The sequence below is a fragment of the Ptychodera flava genome, chromosome 9, assembly GCF_041260155.1.
Source record: "Ptychodera flava strain L36383 chromosome 9, AS_Pfla_20210202, whole genome shotgun sequence".
Lineage (NCBI taxonomy): Eukaryota > Metazoa > Hemichordata > Enteropneusta > Ptychoderidae > Ptychodera > Ptychodera flava.
The window spans coordinates 30,803,410-30,826,789 of record NC_091936.1 but is presented as its reverse complement, the minus strand read 5'-3'; the positions used below and the strand labels follow the sequence as shown (position 1 = coordinate 30,826,789).

The 23,380-nt window shown below is 39.9% G+C and overlaps 1 protein-coding gene across 2 annotated transcripts in view; it reads left to right on the top strand.

Annotated features, from left to right (window-relative positions):
* The window catches only part of LOC139140635 (corticotropin-releasing factor receptor 2-like), a 136,311-nt gene that overhangs the window by 80,724 nt on the left and 32,207 nt on the right, over window positions 1–23,380 (top strand). Inside the window, exon 1 of one of the 2 annotated variants that reach the window (XM_070709993.1) lies at window positions 9,347–10,418. The exons of the other annotated variant lie outside the window; for it this stretch is intronic. Within the exon in view, the coding sequence (XP_070566094.1) occupies window positions 10,127–10,418 (292 nt within the window). The 5' untranslated portion in view covers window positions 9,347–10,126. Of the gene's footprint in view, window positions 1–9,346; window positions 10,419–23,380 lie in introns of those variants that run through there. 2 annotated transcript variants of the gene reach the window in all.

Here is a 23,380-nt window from a genome sequence, read left to right as displayed (position 1 = left end):
ATGATTAGGAAAATCCCCGGAAACCTGTACTCCAAATATTAAATGAATCGTACTGGCCGTTTTGAAGAAAACGCTTGGGATGTAAACATTTGAGGATGATGCCACACATTCACCTATGATATAAGGTCTACGTCCTTAACAGCAAAGCTAAAATCAGTAACAAACCGAGAACAAAAGACGTCTTGATCTAAAATATAAAATAATCAAAGATTTGGTAGCAGGCTATGATCAACTAAATGTTACTGGCATAAGCCTTCAAAGACATGAAGTCTCCTTCATCAGATGCAAGGGTGCAATGAAGATTTGAAGCAGAAAGCGACAGAAAATTCAGAGTGGAAATTTCAGAAAATTCCGAAATTTAGAGTGTACATTTTTCACTGTGAATTTTCTGTGGCTTTCTGCTTTAATTCTTCATTCCACCATTGCATCTGATAAGGGCGACTACAAGTATTTGAAAGCTTATTCTCCAGTAACATTTAGTTAATCATAGCGTTCTGGACATAGCTCAGATAAATTCAGAACAAAATACAGAAACTTATCAATTCAGTTACTAACCCTCGAATGAACTGAGGTTCTCAAGCTTGTTTTCAGACAGCTATCTGTACACTCATATTCTTCAATTTCTGTACCAATAGCTTCTGTAATAACTCTTCGATTTCACGTTCATCCAACTTTTCACGTCCTGAAAATAATGCAACAATAGATAATATGGCGACATGAGACTTCAAATGAAAGACAATTTGGCCTTTTTAGATCAAGGAAAAGGGGTGACTTTTGTATACAGTGCCTCTTTTCGTCAATGTTACAAAATATTGGCTTCTTCGTGTCATCAAACTGATGAAAAGTAAAAGCAAAGCCAACTCTCATATGCTAAAACAATATTCTTCGATGTTTAACCAAAGTTTTAAATTTACATGCGATTGTGGTTACTAAAAGACATGTGTTAGCTGTGATTACGCAGCGGTAATGTGGCATATCGATCGCGCTCGGGTCAAGGGTCATCGCTCCAGTGATGACCCTTGACCCGAGTGCGATCGATACCCATGGCCCAAAACACTGCTGCGTATTCACAGCTAGTGTATGGTCCACCAGCCACTGAAAGAAATAAAGGTTTTTTTCACGTAGTTAAACTTTTTCAAAGTACAATACAATTAATTTCGAAGGATAATAATACAGATGCTTCAAAAACCAATACCTTTTAATATTTTGGAGAGAAAACTTACCCTTTCTGGTCTTGCTTTCGCACTATCACGACTTCAGCGTGAGCTTACAAGAAAATGTCGCAACTTCCGTTTTGATGCATCATGGGATAAGAAAAGGCACCAAACTTGAACACCAAGTGTTAAGAAGTAGAACGCCTCTTGCACGCCGATGTTAAATTAAAACGTTCATGGTGGTTTTTTAATTTTGTTTTCAAAATTTCAAAATTTCAACCCGTAATAAACGTGTAAATTATTTTTTATACTTCCTTTTTTGAAAAAACATGCTTTCAGCAATTGTAGACCGGAAATATTTTCCACTTATTGTGAAATTCGTAACACCGAAATCTGTTTACGTATTCCGGACAGCGAGGCAGTAGTAAAGTTAATATAGCCATTGTAAAGTAAAAAACACAAAATATTGTTAATTGTTTCACAGTATTGTAAAATTTCTGTGATGCTGAGTTTTTGAACACTTGAAGGAGATAGTTGTTAACACTATGTGGTTCAGGTTTAGAACATCATTGTTAAAATATGAACACTAGTGTTAACAATATGAACACTAACCGTTCAAATTTGAACACCGACATGTACATTTTGAACGCGTAAAGACGCGTCTAGCGTCCGCTATTTTTACAGTGTGTGATATACGTGAATCCGCGTTGGCATATCCGATGGCTTTTTTTCAATCTAGACACTATTTACGTGCGAGTATCTGCCTATCTCGCCATCTTTGACACTCATCTGTAGATTACCCAGGAGTGTGTTACATCTTTGAGGCGATCCACGAAGCGCTGTCACAGCCATCGAGTCAAAATAGTCAGACATCATTCGCGTGTTACTCTGCACGCTGCGTGAGTGCGTGAGTTGCATTTGGAATAGCAGCATGATTTTGTATTAGGCTCGCTGGATTTCACTATTGCCGATGTGTTTTTAAATGTCACTCTGTCTTTTAGAGTGGCCCTTTCGTATAACAGTGTTCATCAAAAGTTCCTGCAAAATTAGTGCAAGGCGTTGTAGGCGGTCGACCTACAATTCCAAGAGCAAATAAATGTTCGGTACATTTGCCCTTGCTGGTTTGTTCAGGTTAAACGTATGCTCCATCAGATGTTCCTTCTTATCCAGATTTTGCTCTCTCTGTAAACTACTGTTGTTATCCAAAAATCATATCGAAATGGCTTGTGGCTGGCTTGTTAATACAGCCAGTATGGCTGCAATGAACACTGTTGTTGATGTTGTCGTTGTTGTTGTCGTTGTTGTTGTTGTTGTTGTTGACGACTTAATTTAAGTCCGGACTACCATTAACTTGACATAAACAACATTGCACATTATACATGCATCGTTGCTGGTAAGGCAATGCCCTTCAGAATCAGAGACTTAAACTTGTGCTCAAACCTTTCTCCAGCAAACTTTCAACCGCTCTCTTTCAAAATCAACAATAGAGTTCTTGGTCACCATGGAAAGTTTGGTACTAGAGAAACAAATTACCCAATATTGACCAATATTTGCAATTCAAAATAGCCGCCACCTCTATGTTATCTCTATCGAGGAAAAAATGCAAATTTTCACAAAAATTACAGCCCGTGAAATCTCAGTTTACTTCATGAGCGTCAAATCAATGCCCACAAATGGTAAACCAAAAGAATATTATAAAACTTTGAGAGTCCGAAGATCTGTCCTCGAGGCGCAATCTACCTTAACATACCCCAGGGAGAAGCATATTAAGGAAAATACATTCGTTTTATGACACTATATATATATATATATATATATATATATATATATCTATATATATATATATATATATATATATATATATATATATATATATATATATATATAATAATATCTTTAAAAAGTAGTGTCAACACGCTAGATACCCAAGACAACTTCAATATTATTACTTTGCTGACAAAAGAACGTGCAAAAATGCTGACTCGGCAGTTTTTTTTCAATGCTTTTCATAAAAATATCTTCCTGTTTCTTCATTGCTTTGGTCAGAAAATCACTTGTACGTTAATAAAATTCAAGTCATCCGTAAGGGAAAGTATTAAAAAGATCTGCAGTGAAAAAGAAGTGGCAACGCTTTCGTCTCAATCAGTTTCCTTCATCTGGACATGAAATTTGGGATGGAGCACTTCGAGCTGCGTAAAATCAAAGGGTATAACGGGTATTCTTCTGTACTATATATCTCAAAAAGTAAGATGTGAACAAGAGTTTTTTTATAATATTTCTGACATACTCGCTGTACCCTACAACATTTGTAATTATAAAAGAAAATAGTAATATTTTTCACATTTGCGTGATCTTCCGTCTTGACATTTATACTCGTTCATTTGCAAGGTTGAAGTCTGCTTTCATATGTTTTATCATAAGAATTTCAAATTTCAAAATTTCAAGCAAAACTTGTCATAGTATCCGGACTTCTTGAGGCGGAATGCCTCCATGCTGGGATGTAAGCTCATGGTGTGAGTATAGGTCACTGTTATCAGGTAAGGAAGTGCCGTGCTTTCTTGCACTGACAGGCATATTTGAAAGATTACAGGCAGATTAGGTTCCAGCGAGAGCGAAAGCCACTTTGGAGATAAGATCTAGTGGCGGTTTGCCACTATTCCCCCGTTGGGGGTCGTCGGAATCTTTTCACAAACCTCCCGGGTCATCAGGCAACGGATGATCGTCGACGGAAAAAGATGATCTCGGGAGATCGGAACATCCACGGAGCCAATTATCCAATAATTAATGATAAGGCTCCGAGAAATCACGCGCAGACTATTTATTATCGATAGGAATCGAATATTAATTCAGACGTCTGATATTAAGTATGAACGAAATGAGAGCATAGATCAGAGGCCGTCACAGACGTTTGATTATGCTGATAACTGAGTTTGGAAGAGTGCGCACGTACCACACTCATCAGACGAGCCCAAAAGACCAAAACTTTCGAGAATTTGAAACCAAAAATAGAGTCTTTCAGACAATGCAGTTCCTGTGCCGCTCAGTTGTGATGTGGTTGTGTATCAGCAAATATAGTTACCGACTTTCCATCCGAGGCTAGGCGCATTATGACACATTGCTCAAATATGCAAATCAATAAAAAACGCAAATATATCATGGACGGTTACTCGTCATCTTTTGAGTGTAATTTAAACTGTTCATAGGACGTTCTGATAAGTATAAAGGGAGTTGATCACATACTCGGTTTATTTTTCTGTTAACATGACATCATTCACAATTTCTCCTCCTCTAAGCGAAACTGCGCACATTTTTCTTCAGAAAATTCCATCTAATGAAAGTGCCGAAATTAAATTGATACTGTTATTACGGTAATAGAATGAGTGAAGGATTTTTGCTCAGTCTTCGCTTGAAGAAACTTTAAATCAGCATCTTATAAAATGGAGACAGGGGTGTCATGCTCACCATATGTTCGTCTGTCGGAGAAGCATATATATGCCTGAAGTTGACCTGTACTTCATACATCAACTTCCACTATATGAGTGCTGTAACACTAAATCAAAAGTACCAACGGATCAATCATCAACGATTTGGGGAGAATAATATTCGACATAGCGCCGCGATAATCCCATTTTAGGTAAAATGCGCCCCAGGATCAGATACTCGGACTCTCAAACTCTTACATGGTCTACCATGTTGAAGTTCATGGCGTAAATGACCATCGTATTTTTGTGAAATTCGAAAATTGTATTCCCACAGAGATAACACATGGATGGCGGCCATTTTAAATTTGGGGTATAGCACTGAATAGTGGGTATATCATTCCTCTTGAGCCAGAATTTGCATGGTGGCCCACGATTTTTGATTCTTGGTTTTCGTAAAGCTTGGACAAAAATTTTAAATCTTTTACTTTCGAGGCGCATACGTATGGTTTAGGCCTACTTATGACTGATGCACTGTCAGCTTTTGCCATCGATTTGTATCATCGAAGAAATGTAATTAATATTTTATTGTTTTGACACAGTTTCACATACCTAAATACATATATACATGGAATTAAATCCTTTAGAATATATCAGAAATAAATAATGTGATACTCCAGTCAAGTATTGGAGTCACTTTTACATAAATATAGGTTCCAGTGTGCATCACGTTCTCTCAGGTAACTGAAGTTACATTTCTCCTTCGAATGAACATTTCATAAATACGTTTAGAGAATGTATTTATGTGATTATTGGTAAAAAGTTTCGCAAGCTTCTCACTTAGTGGTACATCAGTGACTGCGTTTATAAATCGTAATCGAATATCATTCTACAATCTACACTCAAAGACTACACTCAAATATAAAAAAATGTAATTGTAATATAGCCATTTTCTGGAAATTTTCACAATATACTCGATATGAGAGACAATTTTGAAATTTTGCACCAGAAAGGTAGTATCATTTTGATAGAGCCCAAGATAAATTTGCAAAAACATTTTCTCTAGGCTAACTTAGCAGTTTCTCTCAGTATTTTTAATCAATATGCCAACGTGGATCTTTGTTGCTTGAGTAGGTATCGATTTCCATGGCAACGGGACTTTTGAGTGTTATTTTCATGTCGAAAGTAGTCCCATAAGCCATAGCGCCGGAAACACTGCTGTGTTTCTCAGAGCAGTGGACGTAATTTTATCCAAAGAAATGTGCCCATATAGAGCATTTGACGTTATCCAAACACGGTTACATACCCTAAACGCTGAACTCAATCTTTTTTTGTGATATTACGAAGTTATTCGACAGTCGCCCTGTTTTCTTCTGGAGCATTCCAAGCTGTGTTTGTTGCGAAAACTGTAACAGAGGATATACCTTGGCGAACGTGCATTTGCTGCTCGTCATTTCCACCACACTCTTGTCGTGTGCTAACTGATCGTCGGCCATCTTGGTTTCGAAGGTCTTGGCACAGGACGAGCATGCTGCATAATATATCGTCAAAGAAGCCATTCACAGCCAATTGAGTAAAAAAAAAGACAAGCATGTAGTACATGTGTAATCATAGTAGTTTTAATCGATGGTATACATGGGAATTAATACTTCTAGTTTCAACCTCTCAACCACGTATTATTTGATGTAATTTGTAGATCACTGGAAACATTGTGGTACCCTGGGAGTTACGTACGTTTCTCGTTTGCCTGAACTAAATTGAATCCGATAAAACCGATAATAATTTACATTTAAATGACTTTTTCCGCCTTCAGTCCTTGCCCGAGATTTTTTCACCGAAAGACAACCTTGAAAGGGAGGACCGGTGTATTAACCATACACCAGGGTCCTTCAGGCTCGACCAGCAGTGAGCTGGTCTGAGTTCCTTATGCTTGACTAGGTAACTTCCAATGACTTACATACAAATCCCGTTAAAAGTTAAAGCAAATAGGCGATGACGTACATATATTTTGTTCAAGGTATCATGCTGTCCCTATGTCGTTCTCTACGTACCTCGGGGATAGTGATATTTATTACGAGTTTAATTATCGACTGTAAAATTACCGCCTCCAACGCGCCTTAGGGCGCAACAAGTCACCATCTCCATCTTCCCAATTTGTGACAAAAACACCATATTCATAAATATTCTTCCGAGGAGGAATCGCGGCGCCGTGAAAGGATCTTACACAGACGTCCACAGTCAAACAGTTTTAAAACTTGATGTAGATAGAAAGGCTTAATTAATGTCTGGCTAGACCATCACCGACACATGCATCGGGGATTCATCCATCACAAGTCGGGATATATATAACTCGCAAGCGTTATTGTTCAGAAGGGAAGATTAGCATTTTACGATGACAAGAAAAACAGTTCATAACCCGTCTCTGATATAATTGTCTGAGCGATTTAATACGGTGTGTGAATCCAACTGTCTTATGCCATGTTGTGCTGTAATTTTCGACAAATTTTCGGAAGCTCGCTAACCATCAATGTGTACGCTAAGTACCTTTCAATTGCCCACGATTTGCCGTAGAAAAACGACTTACCTTGACAAGCCACTGATCTGCTTGTTTGCAGCCAGCGTGTTACCTTAGTGCCTATTATAAAAGTTGCCAATGTAGAACAGAGTGATCGTGGGAGGACGGAAGCGAGAGACTCCATAGGGTCGAAACCGAGTTGAGGACGTCACATGCGGTGGTATTGTTTAACGGTTTCCCTTGGAAGAAAGCTCCAGCCGAGATAGCGAGGAAACTTTCCTGTCGGGGCCATCGCCTAATTTTCTTAAAATAATAAATCTAACAAGTTATATGGCATTTCAAGATACTCCCAACAAACAAACACCCACACACATGTAGATGGATAGATCGATATAATACACAAATGTAGAATAACGCAGGAGTGTTTCTGTGCCCACTCATTATGCGACCAAGAATCGAGTTTGGCTAAGACATTGCATTTTGTACAAGACATTGCATTTTGTACCTAAAGTGGCAAAGTGTTTGTGGTGCCGAGTTTTACGATACTGCCTAAACCTTTCTTTCTCCCTTTCTTCTTTCTCCCCTGCGGTTACAACTTACCTTATACAAACCTTGAAAAACTTGCAATTTACAAATGGCTCTTTAACATGTGCACATGCATATATTGAACAACTTATTGATTGCATGTCTCATATTACAGCTTTTTCAATCGTGATTTCTACCTAGTCAATTTTAACAGCATCTGACTGAGAACTATGTTAATAGCAAGGAGACTATGTTAACAGCACAGGAGTGACAACTATGTTAAAATTAAACGGGAGCATACATACATACATACATACATACATACATACATACATACATACATACATACATACATTCGTATGTATATGCATGTATAGCTTATATTAAATACCTTTCTCATCAAGTCTGAAATATCGTACAATATTCGCAAATGTATTGTACATATATGTATACACGTTCATGTATACAGAATAAAAACGTTCAAACATTCACACATGTTCACCAATTGCAAATTTCCAGGACATATTATATCTGGGTCATCAGTAAGTGTAAGTCTTGTCAGAAGGCAGTTACGCGATCAGTTCAACCTACAGGAGAAATCAGCGAACGCTATCGCGCATTTATGTCATTCACGATTGTTACTCTATGTTGTTGCCGGTTACATTTCAGACGAGCATTTATTAATTACTTTTGCTCTTACAAGTTTACAATAATTTCAGGGCACCCAATTCTCAAAAGTTACAAGTTTAACGATCATTACCTATTTTGTGAAGTCCTTGTGTGTCGAGTCGGTGAGTACTATCACGTTAGGCAGCCGATAATAGAAAAGCAATTTTATAGCAGTTGTTTTTCGCTGTAGTATCTTCTCTACTATAGTGATTTTTCTTATCTTTTCACTGTCAATTTTTCTCATGGCCTTCTAGGGGGCGCAATGCGTATCGCTGACAACATATTACTGTGAATTTGCCAGGAGACGTGTAGTGTAATGTAGTGCAGTATAGTGTAGTTGATTACATGTATACAGTGGACGTCGCGATCGTTCAGGGTTACTTCCTTGCACCAGGCATGCGCACTGTGAATAATATTTGCTTGTTTGTCCCAGCATTGCTTCGTGTATGCATTGTTAATCAGACTGATGTCGTGGGTCAGACGAATTTTCAATATTAACTCCATCTCAGTATTAGGCCTATATGAAATGGTTTCATATTTCTGCATATTCCCGGGCCAAAGCGATGCTTTATATCGGGGGCCAAGGAGGTAAACTTTTTTCCAGAGACACAAAAATATTTCCTTTTCTCGGGCCAGATATGCATATGTGGACTAGCTTTTACACCCTTAAGCTACCAACCAAAGTTTGTGTGAGTGAACGCGAATCCGAGAAATGACCGACGATTTGATTCAGTTCATTAGAATCAAATAATTGACGAAAAAAGGATTGCCGCCATAAGTTGTCCTTGCTTGGTGTATTTTGTTTCATTTGTCTAATTTGCCAAATGTTTCCAAATATTTCATCTCAAAACTTCTTCCAGAGGGGAAATTTTATTTTACGTTTGCGACTCTACAGAGACTAAAACCATGATTGACAGAGACTTCGCGATATGCTAATTGCGTCCTCCTTCTCTCGCCCAAAGTGATTAGTTTTCGAAAACTTAGGGGGCTCGGTTTCGTGCGCACATCTTATCAGGGATGTACTGAACCCGATGTGGTGGTTGCATACGTGATGTTCTAGCGCAGACCAGACTTCACCGCCGTTGACGAAAGAGGTGCAGCCTCTCTTTACGCCGTTGAAGTCGGACTCAGCCGGGAGACCACCGCGACTGACTCATAGTTTAGTATCCGGTACGACATCGATGACACTTTTGCGTATTAGCTCCTCAGCGGCTTCCCGCAGATCGAAGTAATTTTTCGGTCAGGAGATATGGATTAAGAAACGTGTTATCGAACTCACTAAAGAGCACTTATATTTTCTTCGAAGTCTGTCACTCATTGCAAGGGGGCTACAGGCTAGGGGGAAACTCTATCCGACAATTTCTTGTGAATCCCCGCTGTGCAAGCCACTTGACACCCCACCTTTTGTTCGATGGGAATGCCGATCGAATAACAACGGATGGACGATACCGATTTCTTTTCTTCGTCTCTCCTTCTTTGAATTGAAAACGGTGCAAGTCCCCCAACGACTGAAACGCGCCTCAAGTCCAACTTCAGATTTCTTGTGACTAATGAGGAATCATCGCAGCCCCTTGATGAAAACGAAGTGAATGTTGTTAAGTGAACGTCATAGGTTTCTCGGCTGAAAGCGAAGTTCACGTTACGATTACGCAGTGACCAAGAAGCAGAGAAAAGGTGGACGTATCGAGCTTTTGAATCTGCCGTTCATATCAACGCAGGTTTATTCGGAGGAAGCCCTACTACCCTTGCAGCTCACAAGTCTCGACACGAAAAAAATCCTCTTGCGTCAGTTTTTGTGGTCGACAAGACGTCACGTCGCAAGATTTCCGATACAAGTTGCGGTCATGGCATCTCCGCGGCTGTGCGCACCACTTGGCTGTGGAATTTTCGTGGCCACCATTGTGGTCAGCTTGTGCAACGCCACCTCCCTGCCGTCGACGGCCGACAATCGAACAGCGGCGTCGGAACCGAGCCTTGTGGCTGCAGGAGTTGTCGAAGACACTCTCAGCCCCTTTAACTTAAGCTTATCCCTCGCACAATTGCAAGTTCTCACGCCTGACTCGCCGTTATACCGGGGCCAGGTCTCGAACATTACTTGCGACGATGTTGCTGTCCAGACAATGAATTTTTCGAACGGTAAGGGCTCTCTTTTGATTGAGTTTCCGATAGTATCGCAATGTGTTTTCAGCGCGCCTGCTTTTTGTCACGTCCGCATTTTGTTTCTATGAAGCCATTGTTTCATCGCTTACTGATTCTTCTGTGATGACGAATGCGCGATGGCTTTTAATCTTGTGTCCATCTGTAGACATATTTCCCCAAACACTGTCTGAACAATGTAGGCAAAAGGCAAAACGAATGCATGTCCGCCGTAGCGTGTATGGTAACATTTATTTCAGAGAGAGAGAGAGAGAGAGAGAGAGAGAGAGAGAGAGAGAGAGAGAGAGAGAGAGAGAGAGAGAGAGAGAGAGAGAGAGAGAGAGAGTTTTCCGTTTGACTCATTTTCAACACAATTCACTTAAACCTTATTTCAATAATTAGAAGGCATGTCTTTTGCCTTTAATAATTGAAACATTCAATTTAGTCTTGGCAAAGAAAGAAATTTTACAGATGGTCTTAATGAGCTAGGTTTAATTTCATGAGCTTAATTAGCCGTCCATTCCAAGTGGAGAACAGGAGCCAAGATTTCAGCACAATCCCGAGTCAAATGATGTATCAGAGATTAATGTGTATTTTTGCTTCGATGACAGAGAAAAGGAATGCAACCTGCAAGTGTAATGAGAATCTTTCTTCACTTATTCATTTGAAACTGTGAAATTTGATCACCCAAAGTGAATGGCCCATGTTCCTTTTGGATTTGTACACTGATGTACGTGCCCGATAAAATCGTGATCATAAAGGTTGGGTTTTTTTCGGAAGAGGGGGAATATGCAACGGAATTGTGCCTGTCGCGTCGAATTGAATCCTGAAAGCGAGATGTTAACACAGCTTCCATCACTCCCTGGCATCATCGCGTAACCGATGGGCCAACTCGATAAAATTTTGAGTTTCCTCAGTCGGGAAAGCATCAATAGCCGTAATATTTGAAAGGCAGTTTGTTTCAGCTTCCGTCGGTAATATCTCTTGCTTTATGCCAAAAATTCGTGTAGAAATGTTGAGTCCACTAGCTGTACTTTCGTAATGCCTGATGCCGAAGCTGAAATTCAGTCCGGCCTCAGACTTTATTTGTTAGCAGTAACACCTTTATGCTAAGGCTGATAAATTTCAGCGTATACTTTAAAGAAAAAAGAACACGAAGAAACGTTCAAAAATTCATAGAATCATCTCGGCATTATTGTTTGCTTTCTGGTGGATATTGTGACCAAACGTCCTTGTATGATCGTCTGTCAACTTATACACCGCCAGTTAATGAACGGGGATTCGGAAGTAAAGAGCAAGGTCACGGTCAGCTTCGGGTCTATTGAAATTCCGTGTTAATATCAGGCTTCTTGCCTTACACCGTCGTCAGGAGGCGGAAAGGAAAACGATCGGCTGCAGTTCTGTGGTGATCTCTTGGGTTCAGAAATCGAGAATATTACGGTAGCACTTTGGTTACATTTTATGAGATCATATACTTTGCACACATAATGCAAGTTTAGCGACTTTTTGGTGTGGCAAGTCGCTTGTGAAATCAAGATGAACGAGCCAGGAAATCGGCGAAAGAAACGCTTGGATTTACTATGATGTTCTGTCGAGGCATAAGTCATATTTTGCGTACGCAAGGGGATCAACCTATAATCACTGCTCCAGGTGATATTTCCACAGCTGTTTATTCTCGACTCAAAGTCCTGCACAAAGTCAAATTTTTGTTCAAACACATGGCCCCCATTAATATAATCCCCGCGATGCGGTGAAAAATAGAACATACTTCACAATGATTGTATGTAACACAGTCTTTAGAATCAAATGTCATGACTTTCTTGAATAGATATTCTGTGTAGCAACGCAACAAAAGGCGCAGGTTTCACTTACGCGAGTAATATGATCGCTATGAGCGTAACGCGCTTACGTGAGAGTTGTCCACAAAACTGATTGAGTCAAAGAGTGTGAGCTCTGAAAAGGTCTATCAAATAATAGAAAACAGGTCTTGTTTACGATGTACAACTTTCGACGCATGCCATTTTCACCAATTAATCGATTATTTCTTTAAATCCATGCCCGCATGCCCGCATCGTCAACGACTATCAGGCATCGACTGATGGAGTAAGCAATCGCAGTTACCGCCCTGTGAACCGGGCTCGCTTACCAGCGATGTCTTGCTCGCCGCGATCGCTGCATAATAACAGTGCCCCGATAGTATCTCAGAACTCACGGCAAAGCAGTTAACGCCCATATATAGTTTCTCCAAATTTCATTTTTTTCTCGACATTTTTGATAAATCGATATCATTCTGAAAATGCCCAAGCATTCGAGGTTGCAAATATGTCAAGATAATTACGGCTTAAAGGTATACAGTCACCTTTAATCTAAATATGCCCATATATAGTCAAAGGGGCGTTCCTTGGTATTCCAAATGCCCAGGTGAGGGCGCTGTTTTTAAAAAGCGGCCACCCGCTAAAAATGTGTGATTGGTTAGATTTTCTCTTTCCATGGTAACTGTGGCAAAATTGGAACAGGTGACAGTATACCTTTAAAGGGATGTTCGATATTGCGCATCTCATAAAAAATGATGAAAATAATGACAACAAACTCTTTCAGGATTTAACAACAACAACAACAACAACAACAACAACAACAACAACAACAACATCAACAACAACAGCTGCAGCAGCATTATGCATTTCTTCGAGTTCACTTAACTTGTGGTTACAGAACAGACATAGGACAGATATCTTCGTAAAGGAAACCGGCTTACCGGCTTCGATGCCTCAAAAAACCAGGTCGATTCGGCCCACTTTGTCAAGATTAAAGTTGATAAGCGACTATGACTCACTCAATTTTAACTTAAAGTGACGTCCCATCTTAACGCTTTTAAAATGTTACATGTACAGCTGATGCTAGACTGATGATTTTTTGGTGTTTTAATGACGGTGTTTGAATTACCGAACTTGTGACGACGCGATGCTTTGCTCATCGTGGCCACCGCGCGTGCTCAACCAACAACTTTCGCGAGATAGAGTCTAAGTGACTGATTTCCAATCACAGAAATGTGTTGAATGATAAGTGTCTTTTGAACTTGAACTTGTTGGAAAGAAAAGTAAATTAGTGTCGTTTTTTTCATGGACATGCTAGTTCTTCACTTGCTTTTCAACAGAGAAATACAGACTTCCTGAAAACCACGGAAATAATCAAGATAGGTCAGTATTCTTTGGGGTTACCTTCAATTACCTTCTGGAGGAAGGGAGCACAATGTCTACTTGTGTATCCATGCGAGATTATGTAGTGCGTGTGCTGGCATTCTTTTTGCGTCTGAGCGAAATTAGTTCGTAAAACACCGAAGCGCGAGTGACCGTGCTCTATACGGAAGGCTTTGTGTACGGTTTTGATTGTTCTAATAATAATGTTGAGCTCTAAAATGTGATATGAGAGAGAGAGAGAGAGAGAGAGAGAGAGAGAGAGAGAGAGAGAGAGAGAGAGAGAGAGAGAGAGAGAGAGAGAGAGAGAGAGAGAGAGAGACAGGCAGACAGATAGACAGAGAGAGTTTGCCATTTTGTATTAGCCTTTGCTGTTTACGTTGTATGGAGAGAGAGAGAGAGAGAGAGAGAGAGAGAGAGAGAGAGAGAGAGAGAGAGAGAGAGAGAGAGAGAGCGCGCAATATTTTGCCATTTTGTATCAGCCTTTGCTCTTTTAGTTTTATGGCGATGGTAACTCACATCGCGTCGCGTACATGTATGTCCATTACACTTATGAACGCGCCAGTGACCCAGCAATATTGGTTGGTTGGTGCCGACAGGTGCGCTGGACCCTGTACGCATGATTCATACACTTTGACAAGGCAATGGCAGATTGCCATCCCTTCTCATCGTAATAGGGCGAGTAACGAGGAAATACGAAACCTTATTAAGCATCGCGCACACTAAACGACAAACTTCGCCATCAGTTCTTCTATCTGCGCACAGAGCGGAATTACAAAGATATCTTTTTAATCGGACGCGCGCAATTTCTTAGCTAAATGGTGGTTTATTAACCATTTGAGTGCCAAAGTCAATTTTTGGCACCTTTATAAAATGTAACCCGGACAATTTTTTTCAGGTCCCAACATTTTTTTTTCAGATTTTCCCCCAAAATTTTGACCCAGAACTGGCGTCTATGAAAAGTGTTGTCCATTTTCAAAAGAATTACAGAAAAATTTATAAAAATTGGGAAAATGTTGCACTAAAATTTTGGTGTGAAAAATTTCAGCATTCAAAGGGTTAACAAGGGTTTTATGCGAAAGGTACATATTCAAATAGAATTTACTCTTGTCTGTATTGGTTATGGTTGCTCTCTTGCTTTCATTGACACAAGCATGTCTCTCACACCAGATCACGACCATTTCTAGTACATCCCAGGCGGTCTCGGTTGTGGGCGCTTTGATTCCGCTGTCGACCCAAGATGTGGCATTTTGTTGACATTTTGCGTTCCCGCCTGGTCGTCATCGTTATATCATCGCCAGTTTTAAGGCGAGTAGGCATGCAATTTAACTCCAAGCCATCTTTGAAAAATACGCGTCTCGGCAAAATACTTACCGCGGCGAGTGACAGCATGTACTTTGCGAAAAAAAAGTAGCAGATTTAACAGTGAGTCTGTTTTCTTTTCATTGGATGCGCAAAATTACCAGTTGAAGACGTGCTTTGCGCATTTCGAAAACTTCTTTAAGAAATCACAACCGTATCTTTCCAGGGTATCTTGCTTATTTCAGTTTTATTAATGGACAAATTATTTCTTAATCTTCCCGCCTGAATATGGTTCAATATAAGCCTTGCCAAAACGATGCATTCTGCATATGTACAATATTATTTCTGCAAATAAATTCTTGTCTGGACCTAATTCATTGAATGTCATCAGTGGTACTAGACACCACCCTCAAACATTCCGAGACAGAGTTGACAATATAGACTTCAGGCGCCTCAACATTGTTTTGGGGAGTAAACAAGATACTGTTTCCTACTGAGACAGGACCAAACATTCTTCAATATACACATAATAGTTACACCTGATGGAGTCTTTCAATTTCATGACATTTGACAGTTCCTTCACTCGAGATAACTTCTCATCTTAATTGCCTGTTCGGATATTTATAAACGGAGAAAAATATGATATATTACCACAGTGACAAGCAGTCAAGAAAAACGAACACGTCAAACTCTTTGCTCGGTTGATAAAATTTCTCATGTAGACAAAGAAGATGAAACGTGACCCGTACAGGTGGCCTTAACACCGTTTGTCTTGAAATGAATCCACGGCCTCTCTAGTACATGGCCTCTAATTTTCAATTGATTTTCAAAACAATCAAGTGAAAAATAAGTTAAAATATTAAAATATTCTCCCGTTGGAATTAATTAGGATGTGCAAAATGTGTGTCCTTTATTGTACATTGGTCGTATATTTAAAACAGTTTGCAGTCGACCGATAGAAATCGTGTTTATCTGTGTGAAGTTAAGGCTGCTTTTTCGCGCAATCGTGACAAATAAGAAATAACAAACTCATCAATTCAAAAGTTGAAGAGTGTATTGTAAGTCAAACAACAGCTTCACGTCGCCCCCACTCATAGTCTCCCAAGAAGCATGCAATCGAAATAACCGAGCGAGGTGTAAATGACTTCCCCCGGGGGCAGGAAGCTTCCAGGGCGCCGTCTCCGCGCTGTTGACGCCTTCTGGACAAAAGAGTTTATCGGTAACTGCGAGATCTTCTGAGACTCGCAAGTTGCTGTTTGAATGCGAGAACACACGCAAACGGAACGCGTATTTTTTACGTGTGTGCGAAAGCGCACGCCAAACAGCGCACCTACGAATGATATTATATTACGTTGAGCAGTAAGAGTGATTGAGTTCATACCGTGTGTGGCAATGAAATAAACTATAGTCACTCAAAATTCTGAACACAGTCGTAACACGCGACGGCAGCCATTTTGAAAATGAATCGTGCCAATTACTGTCATCTTTAAAAAAACTTTTGTTTCATGTTGCTTGGCAACATACCGGTAACGTAGTTGACAGTTTCATCATCATGACATGCGCAATTTATTTATAAAGTTACTAGATAATCAGCTGAACAATTAACCACTTGCTATAGAGGGACCGTGAATTATGGGTTTCGACCGACAACGGAATAAAATATTAAAAACACGATCTATTCCAGTGCTTGCCCGTCGAAATCTTGCTTTCGCTCCCAGAATCCCCTGCTTTTTACAGCCTGCAATTGCCAGGTAAATTGACAAAATGGATCGGAAAATGACGCCATTGACCGGGCACCGAGCCGATGTTTCAAGACAATCTTGCAATGCACTTCCCCTTCGAAGTCTCTTTAGTCACAGTCGACTTTGCGCAGTCGCAGAAATCGAACATATCCATCAAGTTTGTAGTAAAGACCTCCGTTAGCTTTCTGTCAAAATCGAGGTCAGATTATAAAGTAGTTAAGGAGGATTATTAAAAACTCATTAGAAATCTATCTCATTCTTGTTGGTAAAGATGGTAAAGTTGCACCAAAATCTATATTTTGCTACTTTACCTGACAGGTGCAATGTACCTGGTTAATGGAAGATGACCGAAGAAGCAAGACATAGACTCCCAGTTGTAAATCGTTCAAATTATAATTGATCGAACAGGATACATATCAGTATAAATAATTGTATTTGTTTACGTTTTACGTGCCTGATTAACAAGTGTGACCTCAAAACATATGCTTTGTGGTAACCATCGCAATCAGTTGTTAGATTGCCGCTAGCGGGCCACTTTCATATGATTGAAATCATTACGTTCAAGGTTGAAAAACCAAAAACGACTCGTCGAGACTTGGTTTTCCGTTTGACTCACTTTTCAACACAGTACACCTAAACCTTGTTTCAATGATTAGAAGGTATGTCTTTTGCCTTTAATAATTGAAACATTCAATTTAGTCTTGGCAACAGACGATAAAAGCATACTGAATGAACTGTAAAAGTCCCATCAAGATGAACTGCGATAAATAATCATTACTTTTGAGCCTGTTATGACTAAGTTGTCGTTACAGGATTCTCTGTGTACGTCGCCTTTCTATTCTCATGCTGTTCAGTCCCGTTTTTGACACCGGAATATAACTAGCTTTGACAGGCAGTTTAAAGACAATTAGAGATGATGGACAAAAATATTGAGAAATTTCGGCTGCATGGATAATATTCATGGATAATAATGTGAGAGAGAGAGAGAGAGAGAGAGAGAGAGAGAGAGAGAGAGAGAGAGAGAGAGAGAGAGAGAGAGAGAGAGAGAGAGAGAGAGATGGGGAGTTAGTATAATGCCTACTATTTTAAAAACTCCTGCAAATTGTAGCAGGCTACAGAATATTTGAAAGTACGATTAATCCATGATCTTGTGGGCGACGCAAGCGCCCCATTGGAGAACTAGCATCTAGTCCCCCTCGACTTAACCGTTTCATGTTGTGAAAACGACATGTCGAATTAAAGACGTATTAAATTTAGGACATCATGTTCTTGTTACTAGGAGATAATGTTTATGATGTCATGAACTGTTACGTGTACCTGGTTTGGCAAAGTCGATATGCTACGTAAACTAACCCCTTGGTGAGACGCTCGAGGAGTTTTACACAAATGTCTGTGTGTCGCCTCCAAAAGGTCAATTACCTTCAGGTTTATTGTAACCATGATTGCATCATACTAAATGTATATGCCGTCAAAAGCGCCCTTTCAGAAAGCTGAATATCTGAACATTGACGGATCGTAAAAGCTATTAGTCAGCTCGTCATGCGACAAGAAAATAATTGTTGTGTAATAATTGGGCTGAAAATCTTTTCCCATTTCTATACTTTCAAAATTATTACGTCACTCAGTGCACAGAAGTTGCAGACGATAAAGTGTCACCACGGTTGCCAAGGCGGGAAACGTATCGTGATTCCTTGTAGACTTTATCATGTTATCTTTTATGACAAACAAAACCATTATTCATAGAATGCCTAGCTTTAATAATTAAATTTTCAATTTTCTGCCCAGCAAAGACAAACGGCACAGGAGCCAAACAACGACGAAGCAAAACAGTTATTTTTTAATCTCCATGTAAATTGCCACTTTCGCTTGATTCGGCTACCTTTACCTTCCACCGGACACTTAAGCTTGTTTGTGCGTTATTAGTGTTCTCGTCAGGTGTTCCGCTTTACGTCTTCCCAGTTCACTTCATAAAAGTGCGCGTGGTTGATATACTAGCCTGCTGAGAAAAAACTGCAAAACAGGAAGAATATCACATAGATGTGTGTGTGTGAGTGTGTGTGTGTGTGTGTGTGTGTGTGTGTGAGAGAGAGAGTGAGAGAGAGAGAGAGAGAGAGAGAGAGAGAGAGAGAGAGAGAGAGAGAGACAGCCACAGATATAAACGTCCCGTCTTCAAATTTACTCACGATTTACAGCGCAATATACTATTCCCTCAAGTGCCTGATAGTTTTGTTGTTGTTTTGAAATATTTATGAAGCAATTGTGGCCGACCGTAGAATTGTCGTCCGGAGAATTTAAAATTACCATCTTGTGATCTTCAGAGAATCGTATAAAAAGGAGATACATTGATGATCATTCATTTTAGAAAATCCAACGTCGGGTGTCGGAGCCTGTGTACCGTCATCATGCAAATTTTATCTTTACATAACAAAAGTTACCGAAGGTTATTCCACAGACAAGGAGTCTGTGGTTATGCCAATGGCAACGTTGCATCTCTTGGAGATGTTTTGGGATGACAATGTCATATTCGGTGATGCAACTTGTGATATTGATGACCTAACACTGAGCGCTAAAACCATTTAAAAAACAAACCGAATCGATCAGCCGATTTAGAAAGATCTGATGGCGGACTAATTTCAAATAAATGTATTGTGGTATCGTATGACGCGAAGAAGTCTCGAATTTAACTGCAAGAGTGTAGATAAATTCAAACAACGTTATTTATCACACAAGTAGGTTTCTGATGCCGGCGGAGAGGCGCGCGTTTGAAATCACTGCAGAACAAAATTGTCATCAGGGAACGACACCTCGCTGCACTGCAGCGCAGTGTTCAAACACTTGGTAAGGTAGACTTTTCCGCCAAAACGATGTCGCTCGCAACAAGTTATACTTGAACGCCGATCCCATGTTCAAAGACAGTTTGACGGATGCTTTCTAAATTCATACTTGTCTCCCTTGCACAAAATCGATAGCTCGTAGCGTACTAGCTGTGCTGTGAGCAGTACACTTTCAAGTGCTTTCCGATCGTTATTAAGTAGGTCTTCTCAATGCTCGCGAAAAATGTCCCAATCTGCCGTAAACTCTGTTTTCCCCCGATTCGATTTATTCATCTATAGCGGAAAGGGGAGCGAAATTTTATACGCAACTTCCTTTCCTTTTGAATCGGTCACAGGCGCATATATCGTGCTTTGTGATAGCAATTTTGACTTTTAGGCTACCGTACGCATGCGGTGAGCATGTCTGGACGCTGGTTGTTGTCGCATTTCACTGGGCGCCACAAGGAAGGGAAGACGTGAAGACATTTTCAACGTCAACAAACTGCGGGCTTAACCTTAAACTATACCATCTAGCTCTTTATCCCCAAAACGGAAGTACATTTGTGTATTGGCGCTGTGAGGTAAATGAAAAACGCACTCATGCGGTACTTGCACCCATACCTCCGACACAGTATATTTCTTGAAGCGCTCCAAGAACTTAGCCAAGGGACAGTCGAAATAGCATGTGATTTGCGATGCTCACACTTTATCTAACACTGTAACTTAGAGCCAAACAGAGTTGCGATAAAATAGGCCAATAGGAGGTGTGTCAGAGAAAAAAATCTCTGATCGAAAAGAGAAAAATTATGGATTTGAACTTGCTTCATTTGTTTTGATATTGCATTGCTGGTTGCAAGAGAGATGGTTGCAGCGCGCTGTAAAGAGAGGTTGTCAAGGAAACAAACATCCGGGTACTTTCCTGGAAGAGGCAATATTTCTCAGATGTCGATCCATTACAAACTTTTAACATGTTAGGTTTCATTGTAGTACAACCCAAATAAATGCCTTCGCAGTTACAGGACTGTACTTTTATGCTTTAAAATTTTAGTTCTACTTACTTATTGATATGCAAACGTAAAAATGTGGCGTCTTGCCCCTATTAAGATCAATATATGTGCAGATATTTGTGTAATGCCACGAAATGTCTAACGTTCGCTGGTTTATGCTTGACGGGTGTCGATTTTAAATAAAAGGTTTAGCTATTTCTCCAACTGATATTAAAGTGCCAATAGCTGAAACTTTGGATGATTTTTTTCTCTGTATTTTTGCTTCTAGTGTTTACAGTTTCTCGTTCTGCTCCTCAAAGGCATGTTGAGATACACAGTATTCATGCAGCTCGTCAACTCAGTCTGTATATGCGTTAACTGCATTGTTCTCGTTGACAAGTGAATTCTGGTCCGGACTAGAATGTAAATGTAAACAAGCTACATAGTTGGTGTTTCAACATGAATTTTTGGGTACAATAGGCATTTGGAATTGACATACAAAAAATGGTGATAAAATCATCAATTGTTACACCTACTGTCCGTTTAAGCGACGAATTTCTTTAAAAAATTATACTTTCTGTCTGTTCAAACACCTACTTGTCAAGTTCTGTTTATTGTCGTGCGTCATTACCACGTAGTGTTAAACACATCGGACCGTATCATCGTCATGAAAAATGAGTGCTCACCTGTACAGAGAGCAGCATCATTGGTCGATATCGAGAATGACGTCACAAGATCAATGCTGAGCTGTTAGATGTGAGAGTGAAGTAATGTAAGGGGTGAGGTCGAAAGATTATTGGTACAGCACTCAGTGAAAGTTGACCGATAAAAAGGACATGGAGTGTCTCTCTAAGGTAGTATGCGCCTCGACAGTGAAAGTCTGAGACTTTTGCGCAGCTTTCCTAGGAATCTTTCAACCATCCCCTTTTCAAAATCAAGAATACAAATCTGAGGTCAAAATTTGTACTACAGAAACAAATTACTTAACATTTAAGGATTTTTGAAATTCAAAACGGCCGCCACCCCTGTGTTAACTCTGTGGAGAAAATTAAAATTTTCGATTTTCGAAAAATAAGGACGGTAAAAATGTTTCTTTAAGTTATTCTAAGAACTTTAAAATGAGCTCCCATAAGTGGTAGATCAGAAAAGAATTGTACAAATTTGAGAGTCCGAATGTCTGTCCCCGATGTGCATTCTACGTTAATCATGTCCATCAAAAAGTGTGCGTCGCTCTAATATTAAAAACCAAGTTACACAAAAATCTAGAATCACATTATCATAGTGTTTGCAAAAAGGCTAGATACAAAAGGGGCGAAATTTCACGATAATACTTTATTAGTCCACGAACACATGGGGTAAAAATTTACAAAAAAATTCTGGAGCGAGATGAGACTTTGATTGAAGTAATTCCCGACGAGTTACTGCGCTATCAATCTTGTCGTCGGGTTTTAATAGTCCTCAGATGACGATCATTGACTCTCTCGTGGATGTCGTTCTCTCGCTGCAGTGATATTTATCAATGTTTATCGAGGGGGAATCTCTGTGCCCATAAAAACGTCAACGCTATCCGAATGAGAATATTTGTTATATCTGGTGCTAGCATACTTCATTGCTCGGTGGAATTCATTCGTGGCCTGATCAGGCATCGACGATTCTTGTTGCGGAACCGTATTTGAAAGAGCGGAGAGATCGTTCGAATGCCAGTAATTCGCCGATATCGCATGCATGGATGCGCCTTTCTGTTTCTGAGGTATTCGAAACCTGAGCGATTCTCTGACACATCTCATCGAGACTCACAAGCTATAAAAAGAAAAGCATCCAAAAACTCGAGGCTGAGAGGCTGGCACGCTCTCAGAAAAAAGAAGAAGCCGTAGGCTCGGTTTCATGTCGACGATGAATCCCTTGTGACAAGTAAAAAAAAATAGGGGTCCTCGACTCCCGTCAAGCTTAATCTAAGATCAAACGCGAGATCTCGCTCACGCCGTTGTGTAAAACAAATCTTTCAGGGATTATTTTTAAGTCTGAGATTGCTCGGTTGCTTTTTTTCCACCAAACGCTTGTGAAATTGAAATGTACAAAAATGGCTGGCGGGAAAAAGGTTGTTTTGATGTCGTCCCTGCGCAGTCTCATCTTAATCATATGCCTGGTGGCGATATTGGTCAAAGTGTGCTCATTAGAGCAGGTTAGAGCGAGAACCGTGGGCGAGAAGTTGGCTAACAGTAATTTTGGATGCCCAAGGACTGTGGAATTGTCCACGAATGGTAAAGATTTTAGTTTTTTTTTACCGACGATGCAAAAGGAGTCGGCACGTTTTCCCGCAGGACACTAATTTGCATTTTGAGATGAGAGAGTCGATGCTTTACAGCTCGTTGTCTGGATGAATACGCGTTGAATATACTAAGAGTAAGATTCGAGGTAATTTTCGACGAAGGATCACTTTTGAGGCAGAAGCAAATGCGCAGACTGATGTGAGAAGTTTTTAAATGTACATCTTTGAGCAATTTTATGTTAGCCAGGGAATATACTGACCTTGCAAACATAATATTCGGACAATCAGTTAGAAATGTTACGCTGACTGTACCACTTGCAAAGTAAGATTGAAGCGGAAAATTAAATGTAAACAAAAAATGAACATAGTTGTAAATAGTCCTTACATGACATGGTAAAATAAACTAGTCATTCGTGTGCGAGAGAGAGAGAGAGAGAGAGAGAGAGAGAGAGAGAGAGAGAGAGAGAGAGAGAGAGAGAGAGAGAGAGAGAGAGAGAACTGGAACGTTACACACACAAAGAAGCTGACTGACGAGTCATTGAACGACAGGACGAACAGACACTGAAGGACGAAGCGGGTATCATGTGGTATCAAATTTCAACCCTTGAAAATACCTCTAAAGGGACAGAACTTTATATTTTGCGAAGGGTTTTATA